Source organism: Lingula anatina, chromosome 9, assembly GCF_051362555.1.
Source record: "Lingula anatina isolate TDL-2025a chromosome 9, LinAna3.0, whole genome shotgun sequence".
Taxonomy (NCBI): Eukaryota; Metazoa; Brachiopoda; class Lingulata; order Lingulida; family Lingulidae; genus Lingula; species Lingula anatina.
In genome coordinates, this window is record NC_141775.1 from 3,664,794 (window position 1) to 3,679,934 (window position 15,141).

General features: G+C 38.9%; 1 protein-coding gene across 4 annotated transcripts in view; it reads left to right on the forward strand.

Moving 5' to 3' along the window:
- Positions 1 to 15,141, forward strand: part of LOC106174824 (uncharacterized) — a 44,734-nt gene that overhangs the window by 13,092 nt on the left and 16,501 nt on the right. For 3 of the 4 annotated variants that reach the window (XM_086996032.1, XM_086996030.1, XM_086996031.1), the window contains 9 exons: positions 292 to 515; positions 1,079 to 1,183; positions 1,459 to 2,012; positions 2,301 to 2,509; positions 3,214 to 3,403; positions 3,835 to 3,930; positions 4,379 to 4,472; positions 4,850 to 4,998; positions 5,861 to 6,580. In XM_086996032.1, the coding sequence (XP_086852158.1) occupies positions 292 to 515; positions 1,079 to 1,183; positions 1,459 to 2,012; positions 2,301 to 2,509; positions 3,214 to 3,403; positions 3,835 to 3,930; positions 4,379 to 4,472; positions 4,850 to 4,998; positions 5,861 to 6,009 (1,770 nt within the window). In that variant the 3' untranslated portion in view covers positions 6,010 to 6,580. Of the gene's footprint in view, positions 1 to 291; positions 516 to 1,078; positions 1,184 to 1,458; positions 2,013 to 2,300; positions 2,510 to 3,213; positions 3,404 to 3,834; positions 3,931 to 4,378; positions 4,473 to 4,849; positions 4,999 to 5,860; positions 6,581 to 15,141 lie in introns of those variants that run through there. The other variant, XM_086996033.1, reaches the window with a different exon arrangement.

A 15,141-nucleotide genomic window follows, 5' to 3' on the forward strand; every position in this document is an offset into this window, starting at 1 on the left:
TACTTCTTGTTTTTCGAACAGCGTTTAAGTTCCAGTATTTCGAAGGTCTGTTTGATTATATTTTTAAGGCACAGAAGGCTCTAAGCGGCAGAAGCATCTTTAAGTATATGGACAATTGATTTTTTTTCATTCGTTCCCGATGTTTGGTGTGTTGCGCATCCCATGAAGGAACATTGCTTTCAACTGAATGAAAAGTACCAGAATAGTGGAGGAAAAAATCTCATTGTTATTTTAAAACTGTATTTTTATATTAAAAAAATTAAAAATAACGTATTTACACTGACTCCACAGGTCAACGGCCTGGCGAAGAAGGTTCCATTTTCGGCTGCCAGCGTCCCGTACTATAACTTCACCGTAGACTGGAACAATGAATTAGCACTGGTGACAGATTTTGGGCTGAAGTTAACATTCAATTACAGAACAGCCGGATTTAACTTGGAAATACCGATGGAGTACAGTAACCAACTGTGTGGGATATGTGGTAATTTTGACGGCAACAAGGGGAACGATCTGAGGTAATTATTCAACATGATTAACACGCCTCCTCTTGTTTCCAGAAAACTTGTAAAAACACCTTTTTTTATTCAACTCAACGCCAGGAGAAGGCGTGTTAATCTATTAAACTGATAACATTCACTGTGAGTCCCTGCGGAGTTAGATCGATTTACGTAGACCGATAGTTTCAGTGGGAATGTGCCCTTAATCATCTATACTATTTGAGTATGACTGAATGAACATTTTTGATTAAATTCTGTCAAAGGCGAAGGTAGTATTGTGGTGAAAAGATTCAAGGAACATCTCTTCTTCATGAGAACTCTTAACGTTTCTTAACACATGTAAATCCATGGTAATTGTTTCAGTTTTGATGAAGGGAGTTTTACATTTTGTCTTAATTGAAACACAAGAGAAAACACTGGTCTTATAGTCCAAAATTTGGATACTATATAAAATGATTTAAATTGTTTTGGAAAAATCAGTGCTTTATTAACCCAGAAATATAAATTTCAATATTTTTTGTAATATTTTTTAATAATCAGTCTATCAAACATTCTCTAATAAAATTAGTATTAAATTTCAGAATGAAAAACGGCCAGGTTATTGAGACGCTGTCAGTCTCGACGCAAGATAAATACGACTTGGTCGGCAACAGCTGGGAGACGTACGATCAGTCAGGGGATCCAAGGTGAGTAGAATGTTACCGGTGGTTGTCACGGGCGCATTTCCACAGACGTTGTGACCGCAAAGCTCATTGTATCTCCGCAAAGCATATTATCGTGGGGTTTTTTTTGTTTGTTTGTTTGTTTGTTTTTTTAACATAATCGTTTTGGTACGATTTTAGCCGTTATGATAGACATTGTGCGTTTACAAGCTTTTACACCAGAAAGTTGCAAGTTGAACCCCTGAGGATAACAAGGGGAAATGCGTAACAGTAATCTACTGACTTATTGCCAATTTCAGGTGTAACAAGGTGAGCAGTCAGAGACCTGCTTTGATATGTCAGCCACCACCGATAATCACTACAACTACAACAACAACCCCCACGCCCACACCCACAATCACAACTACAACTCCCACAATCACAACCACAACTACAACTCCCACAATCACAACCACAACTACAACTCCCACAATCACAACTACAACTTCAACTACAACTACAACTACGACTCCCACGCCTGTAACTACAACTACAACCACAACTACGACTACCACCCTTTCTCCCCCTACATACTGCTCAAACTCTAAGTATTACGCCACTATCAAAGACATTTGCGGCTTCACGGATACGACAACCAAGTGGAAAACGCTGGAGAAATGCGTGTCATATGGTAACAAAATAGACATCAGCCTGTATAAGGTGTCATGCGAGTCTGACGCATGCGCAGCTATGCCGGATACAACGACAGCGAAGGAGTACGCGTGTGATATTCTCGAGTTCCTTGCGCAGGAGTGTGAGAACAAGGTTGGAATACCTGTATTCTCGTATGGATGGAGGAACGAAACAAACTGCCGTAATTATTTTTTCTCTAAATTTTTAATTAACAGATACAGATAGTTAAATGTAATCAAATTCAAAGTTAAATTGATTATAGGCCTACATGGGTTATCGCAGATTGGTATACAAGTAGATATTTCACAGACACCTTAAAATGCATTTAATTATGTATTTTTTATTGGCAAACTGGGGCACAAAATTGATCTCCAAAACAGTAACATCAAGTAAAAAGTTCTGTGTTTGGCGTAAATATATAAATATATATCTAACATGTGATATGTTTGGAATGTTTGCCCCTCCACAGCGAAAAAATGTGACTCCGACAAAGAATATCAGACTAACGTCACTGAGTGTCAACCGGCGTGTCCCGGAGCCCCTCAGAACTGCGGCGACCCGACTAAGATGGTGCCAGAATCTTGTGTGTGTAAACCGGGCACAATTCTGGACGGCACTGATTGCATTCAGCCAGCTAACTGTGTGCCTAAATGCTGGGATAACGGGAATACGTATCAGGTAGGTTCCCTTATGTTGGATGATTTTGGATTAAACTTCCTACGAAAATAATACGATTTTCCAGTTAATAGCAGTGTAACATTTGCTACAAATTCAAAGTAATATGATGTTTGCAGTGGTGGACCTCTTGGTTAAATAGTCCTTGTGAGATAGCCAGTGCTAACTGAAATCCGCGGCACAATTGGCTTGCGCTTCAGCGGTCTACTTAATGTCTTCTCTAGCTGTTACAGTAATTATTTGTATTTAATAAGACCCCAGATAGAGGGAACTGAGGCCCTTGGTACCCTCTGACACGATTCATGACTGTCGAACCCACTGTGCTCTTGGGGTATGATCATTTTAATCGATTTTTTTTTCTTTTTGTTTAGGATTATATGAAAACCAAATGGTTTGTAAAGGTGTCTTGGCCATTGGAAAGTCTTTGTTTACCAGTGACGCTTATTCCTAACATCCTTTCTTTTTCTTATATACAAGAGAAAGTACAAAAAAACTATTTCACCGAATGTAAAGTACATTCATTTATTCAAAGGTTGGGGACCAGCTTTTAATATGAAAACCAAATGGTTTGTAAAGGTGTCTTGGCCATTGGAAAGTCTTTGTTTACCAGTGACGCTTATTCCTAACATCCTTTCTTTTTCTTATATACAAGAGAAAGTACAAAAAACCTATTTCACGGAATGTAAAGTACATTCATTTATTCAAAGGTTGGGGACCAGCTTTTAATCGACAACTGCAAGACAGAGATAACCTGCAATCTGGTCAACGGGAAGGCTTCTCTCTCCAAGAAAGCCGTGTCTTGCTCACCACCGCCATCTGCCGAGTGTAAGACCGCCAATGGGACCAGACAGTGTGTGTGCTTGCCAGGTTATACCGGCGATGGATACAGCTGTTTACGTAAGCATCTTATTTTTTTTTTAACTTTAATAGCTGGCTTGCTCGTAATTTGCTGTCTAGGTCAGTTCTGTATGTAAAGCGGCCCTAAACTGGCATATACCTGGGCTAGATCAAAACTGAAAGGCAGCAGTTACTTGCACTGAATCAGTGATGGTACATTTAGGCCCTATATTCCAAGTCAAGGCTGTATACATGCAGAAATATATATGAGCATAGGCCCCCTGTTGTATAGCTTTTAATTTTTCTTGTATAGCTTTATTTTAATTAATAGAAACGTCACCTATTTATTTAATTGTACTTTTTCCTGTTCCGATACAATAATTCCCGTTTTGTTCCTTCTAATGCCAATGTTACGTTGTCCGTAGATGCGATGTTAACTTTTTAAAATGTAATTGTTACTCATAGTTGTGTGAACATTGTTGCTATTTTAGCCAAGAAGACTGACCCGTGCAAGTCATATCCGTGTCAAAACAACGGGACGTGTCGTCCCATGGGTGGGCCCGACTTCGCGTGTATCTGTGCTCCGGGTTAGTTGACATTTTTATTCATCCCACGTGATGTCTCAACTAACACAGTTTTAACATTTTACGCGCAGTCACATCAAACACAATGTCAAACACAATTTGCTGTCATATATACAACTAACACAGTGTCACCCTAAGCACGATCGCTTCCTATGACACTCGCTTATATAGTTTAATGTATTTTTATTGTAGACCTTCTTTAATGATGATCTGTAACAAATTGCATAACATCACACTTAACTAAACAGTTTCTCGACAAATAATAGAAAAGTAGGTTTTTTTATGTAGCCCCAGATTCTTTTGTTCATTTATTTTCGCGGAAGCCCTTGCGAAAATTATGTTCTCATAACTATGATTAAAGGTATATGTGGTATTTTTTATGATTACATTACTGTTTTTTTTTATTCATTAGTTTGTTTATTCATTCATTAATTTTTTGTTTTGTTATCAGGATACTCTGGTGAGTTCTGCCACAAGCTAAATCCGTGTGCCACCAATCCGTGCAAAAATGGCGGCATTTGCAAAGAAGACGCCACCAATTCCAAGTAAGAACTTCCATTAGTTATAAACAGTATAGCCAGTTCGAAGTTGACAAAAGTACAAAGTTAATTTTTCTGAAAAAAAGAGTTGGAATGAGTTACGCATTTATAAACCAGAGGTCATTTTAACATTAGCAGGTGAAACAGAATTTGGTACACAATATTTCATCTCCTCGAAAGATGTTATAAGATACTTAGCCAAAATGGGACTTACGTCGACCAATAGTTACGTCATTCTGTATTAGACGCTATACAAAATCTTTCAGCTGAATTCAAATTTAGACAAATCTAGAACTCTCTTTCTTTGAACATTTTTATCTTATTTTTATAGTCTACCTATTATATGTGATCACGGTTTTATATAATTTTCATTAAAACCCCAGGGGATTTTCTTGTGAGTGTAAGCCGCACGAACCCTGGACCGGAGAACTGTGTGAAGTAGACAGGTGCGTCAGCGAGGGCTTCACCTGCAAAAATGGAGGCTCGTGCAAGTGGAACGGCAACGATGGATTCATTTGCAAATGCGGGCCAGGTATGTGGTTCTGAATACAACATATAAGAAATCTGATGTTTTTGTGATATATTGATTAAATTCATATGCGTTACTGGCGACGCCATTTGAAATATTTTCCAATCCGAAAAGGCCCATAGTGGCTGATGGACTAATTCTGTTAGTCTTATATATATTGGCTTGTAATGTCTATTGGCAGTTTTCTGAGATAACACCGAGGAGTTCGGCATTGACATATTACATCAGTGAATAGGCTTGCTATCGGCCGAGTTGAACTATTTGGGACAGCTAAAACTAGTGCACTTAAATATGGACATGTGAAACTTGAAACCTCCACATCAGTAGATTCGAGCGTGAAATTAGCGATTTTCAATAGTGACGCATTTTACAATTAAGAAATAATTAAATTTAACCATTCCTGTAGAGGTTGACGGTATTGGGGAGTATAATTGTGGTAGCTGAGATCCAACAGAATACGTACGATAACTGAAAAAAGAAAAGTTTGGTTAATGGACTAAAACGAGTTTTTTATTCATATTTTGTATTTGAAAGTATGTAATTCTAGGGATTCAACTAACACTAATTGCCTACAGTCAAAATTTAAACGTTATTCAAACTTTTTTAAGTCCTTAAACATTCTCTATAAAAAGCATCATAGGGCGATGTGGAAGATACGTCTTATTTGAAGTTTCACTCTCTTTGAATAGTTTCTGGTCTTAATTTTTATTATAATTATTATGATAGTTTGCAAGTTTGATTGCGTTAGTCATTGTCTTTGTTCCTGATTTATTTATTTGTAGCATGGCAGCTCATTCAGTTTACTCACGCACAGGGTCGTCATTGTGTAATACTGTAACATCATAAACCTCGCTGTGTTCTTCAGGGTACCAAGGCAAGGACTGCAGCGTGGACATTAACGAGTGTGATAGCTGGCCTTGTTGGGACGGCGTTTGCGTCGACCTGGTCAACGGATACAGGTGTGACTGCGACCCTGGATTCACCGGCGTGAACTGTGAACAAAGAGGACCTTAAGAGTTTAACTGGTGGCCTTAAGACGCAACATTGAAATGATTCGTTATTTGCTCTCCCTTCGAGAATCGATCTGTAGTATAGGGTACGCGCTTCGTGATGTGCTTTTTAAAAAATCGTGATATTTTTCCTCTACGTGTTGAAATTTATCTGCAGCAAAAAAAGGTTTTATATTGGAACAAATTTGGGGTTTTCTTTTAATTTTTGTCCATTTTCTACGTCTTACTTGAATATTCCAATTCCGTAATAAACCAGATGATTTGCACTGACCTTTTTACGCTATTTGTTTCGCTGGCTTTAGAATTAAGTTCTTATTTCAACAATCAGAATCAAAACTGCGTTTCGTGATTTAGAATGAAACTAATATGGAATTTATCTCGAAAATTACACCGGAAAATGCTCATTTGTTTGATTGATTATATATTTTTCACGAAAAGAACTTTCTTCAATATATTTGTTTTATATGGTTACACCAAATACTATTGTTTTCAAAGAAGTATGTTGCTAAACATATTGTACTCAAGGAATACGCTTCAATTTTGCTATGAACTAAATAAACCATTGCCCACGGAAACACTTTTTATTGATGTTCATTTCATTTTTATTTCTGTTCGAACTCCAGTGACCTTTCTCTCTCTCTCTCTCTCTCTCTCTCTTTCACACACACACACACACACACATGCAACAGGCCAGTAGCCAGCAATTGCAAAAGGCAAATGGGGGTTCTTTTTCAGAAAATGTGGACCTTTTTTCATGAAACCTTAGTTTATCTACATCAAATTTACCCAGAATAGACCTTTTCCCAGCAAAAAGGGGGGCTCCTGTGAACTCCCCCCACTCCACTGGCTACGGGCCTGTGCGGACACGTGTACAAACGCTAGGGCCCTCCATTACACCTCTTTTAGCACCACTAAGCACCTTGCTAACACAAGTATTGAATACCACCCAAACACAAACATTATGCCGTCGTTCACAAATATTGATTATTGTGATTCCTAATTTATCCAACCATTGTGTCACCCGCCTTAAGTAGACTTTTAACAGCACAACCGTGACAAACTCTGGACAATACATGCATCTCTTGTAAAACATTTAATAATGTGGCCCGGAATGTGGACAATTGACTCCATTTTGTACCGCAAAGGCAATTTTTTTTACCGAACTGGGGGCGTGAAAACCGCACAATACATGACCGTGTTTTCAGTGCATTTCTTTGCGGCCCGAACCATGGATCTTTACTCTTGTTGATGAATGGACCAACAGCCCGTTGACCTCGCTGAATCTTTTGCCACTTGGAAAAGATCAGGCCTTCCCAACTACCAGACTCGGCACCTACGGGTCCAGTATAAACCGGTTTATCAGACCACACTACCCGTTTTCAAGGTGTGTGTCAGATCGCATTACAGGGTATCAGCCACCACACCGATTTTGCCTGGTGCGCGATGTGATAGCAATGATCCTAAGCGGGGTTGGAAAGTAGTGCATCTCATCTAGATTCATGCGCTGCTGCAATTTTCTCTGTTTATACTAAAATCTGACAGTACCGCAATTTTTAACATAAAATTTAGGTTCGGACATAGCCAATGATGTTTTGTAAATAAGAACTTGCAAACTTATATATTAATTTAGAAAAGTAGACTTAATTTTGATAGCAGAAGCATATTCTGTCGGGGGTTAAATTATTTTCATGACTACCGGGATGGACGAGATTGAGGGCAGGGGTAATCCTAGAGAGGGGTGAGAAACGTCTATTGTTCTCGTCAGCGAGGCTGTCCTTTTTCAGGGTTTGTATGCACGGACAGAAAACTTAAGTATTGGACGTGGGAACGTTACTAATGAAGCCACTGGTAGTACTAGTAGATATCAGCCTGTAGTCTTGAACAAGCGCCTCGATGACGAGTGAACAGTCGTCAAAAACAAAAGACCCAGGTGTGGTAGTTCAACTACTGTTCATGCGTGCCGCAACGACCAAACCTAATTGCTCCTCAAGGTCACAAAACAATAACCGGTACTGACGGCTAGGCTCGTCTTAATCATATAAGTAGCGCGTTTCCACCCCCTGATTGAGGGAGTCGTCTGTTGTATTCATACGACTCCTACCTGACGAAAACGAGGCGCGATACCCGGATGACAGGTAGGCTTACAGAATTTGTGAAAGGGTATGATACTCTTTTATGCGATCTGACACACACCTTGAAAACGGGTAGTGTGGTCAGATATACCGGTTTATTCTGGACCCGTAGGTGCCGAGTCTGGTAGTTGGGAAGGCCTGAAGATGGGCCAATACAAATAACCTAATCGCCGTCTTAATAGCCATAGAAGATTGCAACCAAACTGGTGGATACACAGCATGTTTTCCAGGTGATACACCTCCGATTGGTCCTGTTAAGACAGGCTTGCCATACACGATTATATACATTATACTATTACACTGAATTCCGTTATACGGCCGACAGATCAATGGAATGCTGAACTATCAATACTTGCGACAGGTAAATGAACCGATCGATCGAGTCTGAGGATTTACCTGAGCGGAGGAATGTGAACGATTAATCACTTCCTGAACAAGTTAGCGTTGTGGGCGTGCCCAGTCGGTATCAAATTTATCGTAAACACAGTTGGTTAAAATGACTCTTTGTATGTGATTGGATCTTGTCCAACAAAGCGGTTTCTGATTGGGTTTTGTCCTTGATAAATACTGTCGGTAAAAGCAAGTGTTTCATAAGTGATGGACGACAGTGAAGTATTCGAGGACTGTGCTCCCGATGACAAGCCTTTCTTTTTTCAAGTACCTTTTTGTAAGGAAGAAGAGAGGATTCTTAGTTTTCTTAACTGGCCTGGTAAACTTCTCATCAACCCTATACCTTTAGCCATAAGCGGGTTTTATAGGGACCCCAATGCATCAAGTACAGACGACACTGTCAATTGTTTCAACTGTCGGGTCAGCCTAAAGAATTGGGATCCACTGAGGGATGCTGCTGATAAAGAGCATGAAGACCACAGTCCGCAGTGTACTATGAATACCGTTGAAAGGAGACTTACGAATCCAATAAACGTCCCTCTCAAACCCGAAAAGCGCCACGAATTTGTGCAGCTGTTTGTCGCCAACGAAAAAAAATCTAACTACACAGGCAGTACGGTGAAAACACTGTTGAACATAAACTTTGATGAAGTGGACAGAAATTCTGGGATATCTTCTCAAAAAACGTACAGACTCTTTTAAAGATATTTATTTAAACACATACTTTAGCCTTCTTGGAAACAGTTGAAAAAAGTAAGATGAAGAGAAAACAAACAAGCAGTAATAGTAAGAAACAGATAGATGAATATTTAAGGACATTATATTACAGGTACGACCCTTCCAACCCTGCTAGTTTTGGTAGTGCATTGAAATTATATGAAGCGGCGAGAAAAGCTAAAAAGAAGATCACCCGTATGCAAATCGAAGAGTTCTTGACGAAACAAGATACATATACTCTACACGCTAACGTCAGAAAAAGATTCCATACCAATCGTGTTGTTGTTGGTCGTACAGATCAGCAATGGCAAGCAGATTTAGCTGACCTCAGCAAGTTATCAAAATACAATAAAGGAATGAAATATTTATTAACTGTGATTGATGTTTTTTCAAAGTACGCATGGGCTGTGGCCATCAAATAAAAAACTGCTGATAGTGTGTTGGAAGCGTTTAATAATATTTTAGCAGAAGGCCGAAAACCGGCAATTTTACAAACCGATGCAGGAACAGAATTTATAAATAAAAAATTTCAGGCATACCTGAAGGAACAAGGAATAGCCTTTTTCACAACAAAGTCGGAACGAAAAAGTTCGATAGTCGAAAGGTTTAACAGAACGTTAAAATCTCGCATGTACAAATATTTCACCGCCAACAGTACACTTACATATTTATACGCACTCGACCAACTTTTGAAGGGATACAATGCAGCTAAACACAGGAGCATTGGTATGTCACCAACAGAAGCGTCAAAAGAAAACAACTCAGACGTGGTATGGAAAAACCTTTACGGGGATACAATATTCGAAAAAGCAAAATTTAAATTCAACACTGGAGACACTGTTAGGTTGAGCAAGTATAGAACTCCATTTGCCAAAGGCTACGAACAGGGTTGGACACAGGAGTTGTTTACAATAACGCAGCGTTTAAACAGGTCACCGCCCGTCTACAAGGTGGAAGATTACGAAGGAGAAGAGATAGAGGGTGTCTTCTATGAACCTGAAATGATTCGTGTTGTGAAGAAAGACGACGTGTACATAGTCGAAAAAATTTTAAAATCAAGAGGCAAGGGTAAATCGAGGGAACATTTTGTAAAATGGCGAGGTTATCCAGAAAAATTTAACAGTTGGATCAAGGCATCAGACGTTAAAACGGTATAAATGATATTTCGTTTTCCCCGGAGCTCCAGTTGAAGCGATGGCCTCGTCTTTTCATGTTATCTTACCTTCTAACAGCAGCTTTAAGTATTTTCCAAAGAATAAAGCTGAGTCATTTCAAACAAAGTTGTCGTCAACCTTATATTTAGATGGTGACTACGAAGTTGCCTTAGTGGAACTTCAATATCCAAAAACATGGAAAAATCTAAAAGATAGTGCTCTGATGTATTATGATGGACTGACGACAAATACATTGTCTATCCCTGCTGGATACTATCGAACCATCAATGACCTCATAACTACAATCCACGATGACCTATCAACTGTTGGAAAAACAAACATCACACTAGGATATAATATTATATCGAGACGAGTTACAGTTCATTTACGTTCCGGTGCAAGTATCAATTTTACCGGTGATGTAGGAAAGATGTTAGGTTGGGTAACGGACACGAGGGTAACTTCAGACGTGATGGCTCCTAACCCTCCCAACATGACTCTAGGCTTTAATTCGCTATATGTATACGCGGATATCATACAAAATCAGTTGGTGGGGGATGCGTCTGCAAATTTACTGAAGATCGTTGGTGTCAATGGTAAACGTGAGGAAGTTGTTACCAAAACATTTGATTCGCCTATTTACATCCCTTTGAATCAACATCACATCGATACCATTCGAATAGATATATGTCGCGACACGGGTGAACTTGTGCATTTCGATAGTGGGAAGACGATTGCGACGTTACATTTTCGCCGAAAAAGTTTACTGTAACAATGGATCCTGTTTATCAAGCCCTAGTTAAAAGATACGAGACACAGGCGGGTGGTGGCTCTATACACAAGTTCCATGGTACAAGGATTCAACGGGGTGGTGGTAGGTTACATCCACCTCGACGTGCTGAAATATTGCAAGTGCATAAAACTGTTGCTTCAAAAAAGAACATGGCTGTGAAAAGAAAACCTAAAAAGAGAGGTGCACCTGACCTGTACGTGGATGGTGACGTCATAAGAAAAGCTTTAAACTCCATGACTATAAAGAAGAACAGATCACCTCAAGTGGTCAAAAGTCCAAAAGTTCGCAAGACACATCGGTCACCTGCAGTCAAGACACGAGATACAAATTTTTAGACATGAACGACCCAATTGTAAAAACAGAACTTGATTTATTTACCAATATTAGGGATCATTATCAAACGGATATTGAAAGCACTGTAGATGAGGAAATTCGACCAACGACTGCTGTGTCACAGGTCAGCAATGTCTTTGAGTTTGTCATCAAAGGCACACCTGACGAATATATCGACCCCACTCAAATTAACTTGTATGTAGAGGGACAGCTCAGTAAGGCTGACTTGAGCAGTTTAGACATTGGTCAAAACACATCGGTCGTGAACAACACGCTTCACTCATTATTTGCATCAGTGGACGTTGAGCTTAACGACAATTTGATAACCCTTGGTCAAAATTATGCTTACCGAGCCTACCTTGAAAACCTATTGAACTACGGAAAAAGTGCAAAAGATACATGGCTTACTAGCGAAATGTGGTATAAAGACACCGCCGGTCAAATGAACAGTACAAATGTTAGTGGCGACCCTGGAAACAAGAGGTTACAAGATCGCGACTTTTGGTTTCAGCGTAGTAGGAAAGTGGAGAAGTATGGTCGACTGAAAATCGATTTGGCAAATCAAGAAAAACTACTTTTGAACAACGTAGACGTGCGAATCAGGCTAAGAAGAACACCCGATGTATTCTGTTTGATGTCAGAAACCAAAGACAAAAATGAAAAATTTTTGATCAACAACATCTCTCTTTTTGTGAGGAGAGTCAAAGTATCCGATCGGCTGAAATCGGCCCACGACAGTATATTGACCAAACATGTAGCCTGCTATCCTCTTACAAGAAAAGAAGTAAAGGTTATAAATTTGCCTAACGGAGTCAGAAATGCTAATCTTGATAATATTTACATAGGGACTATGCCGAAACGTATCATTTTTGGAATTGTTGACGATAATGCCTTTTCGGGAGTCTATGACAAAAGCCCTTTCTTATTTAACCATAATGATTTAAAGCATTTGCGACTAACGGTGGCAGGGGAGCAAATTCCATTCAAGCCTTATAATTTTGATTTTTCCGTCAACGAAGGTTTGAACTATATAAGAGCTTATTACGACCTTCTTTTGTCAGTTGGCGCTGCTGGTGGCGAGAGTGATATAGATCTGTCTAGACTTGATTACCTGTATGGAAACACGCTTTTTGGCTTCGATCTGACAGCAGACAAAAACTTTGAAAACTATATTTCACCAACAAGACAAGGTACACTCAACATTAATCTAGAATTTGATAAAGCCACCAACAACAGCGTCTTGGTTGTTTTGGCAGAATTTGATTCTGTTATAAAGATTGATCAACGTCGCAGTGTTTACATTGAGTATTGATGATGGATACTCGACAATTGGACTGCATACTAAAAGCTGATCCTTTTACGAGTGCCTGTTTTCAAGGAGTATACGCATCTGACACGTTGCCTAAGGAAATTCAGATATTTCCCGCCTGTTTTGTGTCAAATACAGATAAACATACGGGTCCTGGCAGACACTGGGTCGCTTTTCACTTCAACGAAAATGGGGTTGGAGAATTTTTTGACTCTTACGGGCAACCTCCTGATTATTATGATGAAATGTTCGAAAGTTTTCTAGATGAAAACTCTACAACTGCATGGACGTGTAATTCTAGAGCACTACAGAGCATTTACACTAAAGTGTGTGGTCAATACTGTATATATTATTTAATGAACCGTTCTCGTGGGAAACCTTTAGCACAAATACTTAGAAGTTTTACAAAAGATAAACAATTTAATGATATGTTAGTGTATGATTATGTTAATAAGCGTTGCATTATACCCAGCTTTGTAAATATGAATTGTCAAACTTGTAAATCAAAAAAATATTTAGGATTCATGTATTAGATACGTTTATTCAATTAAAATAAAGAATGGTTTACATGTACAACAGTGTGTGTTGCTTCAATATATGTTGAATGATGCCAACTTTAGAAAATTCCCAGAACCTATCTGACTTTTGGCAGAGGAAGTGTCTCCATCCGCAATCTGGTGCCGTCGCTTTATGTTCGAAATAGTATTTAAAGGTACATTTAGACGTTTCAAACCCTGAAGAAAGACAGAAAGCCCAGCTGGCGTATACTTTTTACGTGACACGAAAAGATCATTCATCAAATCTACAATGTTGGTGCCTTCTATAACATTCCCATCGTATTTTAATAACCCTTGTTCATTATAGGACAATACATTAGGGTTGTTAGACATGTATCTAAGCACTATCCTAGCCTTTTTTTGCATCCTTTGTGGGATGGAATCCAATATTTCTTGGTTGAAATATGTTTTTTTAGGGAAGTCTTCTGTTTTAATGGGTGGACTGTCCATTGTTGCTGATGCGGTTGTAGGGGAGGGGCTGGTGTATTCTGAATAACTACAGCAACCGGCTCCTTTTTTCGGGCAATCTTCAAATATTGAACTTGCAAATCGTTGTACATTTTCATTTTCTCGTCAAAAGATATATCTGTTCTTTGCATAGTCTTTGTCATTTCATTTTGCAATCGTAGCGTCTCTTCTTGTAAGGGAGAGTAATATCTGTTGACTTGTTGTTTCAAGGCGTTCAGTTCAGATTCACTTATCAAGACCATTTTCTGAAAGCTTGACATTTCTTGATATCGGATTTAAAATTGCTTTGACCACAGGAGGGTGTCGTAACAAAAGTTTTTTCTTGGACTGTATGGAGACTTTTTTATCAGCCAGTTGTACAACGACGTGTTTAACTCTGCGTAGTGCCGATTTTTCTGTTAAATTCAGCTTGATATCCTTGTTATACAGTATATTAGCAGCAAAGTTGCACAGGATTCGAATCAGATCATAGGGAGAGTTTAGTATTATACCATGTATCAATTTCTTATCGGCTACTGAGAGCAATTTGACATGAAAATGAAATAACTTTTCGGTCCCGGATTTCATGTTACAATTAAGTCAAGATAGAGGCTGCACAAGCATTTATAGTCAATGACTTAACTTCCAGATATATGTATTGTGACTATTTCGAGGTCCATCAACAAAATAGCTGTGCATGTTTAAAAGAAAATATTTATACACACCAATTGTTTATTTGCGTAAAGAAACAAAGAAAAATCTTCATTTACATTTAAAGGTTCTTTCAAATACCCCCTCTATGGCAAATTTCCCTTTATCTGTCAAAGCACGAGTGCCAATTCCTGCAAAATGACGCGTGAGTTCTGGCACATCTGGATATAATTTGAACATTTTTCTTACAAAATCAAACTTGTACCATTGACATGACCCTTCTTCCATCCCAGTCCTTTCGTTTTTAAAAGAGTCAAACACATAGACGGGTTTATTCTTGTCTACTGCCATTTGCACTGCCCACCCTGACCGTCAACCATCTTGTTCATGATATTTTTTCCAACAGCAAAAACAACATCGGAATTTTTCACCTGATACCAGTTACGTTGAAGTAAACTGTCGACAAAAGTCTTGCCCGTGGGAAACTTTCTGTGCAGTGACTTGTTGGCTTTAAGCAAATGCTCATTAGCATCTTTTAGTTCTTTTTTATTCAAAACTTTTCTGTAAGGATTGCTTGTAGCGTGGCCTGAGAATGAATACACAACTGTCTTGACATTATACCTTTCACTCGTTTTTTGCCAATATATATCACT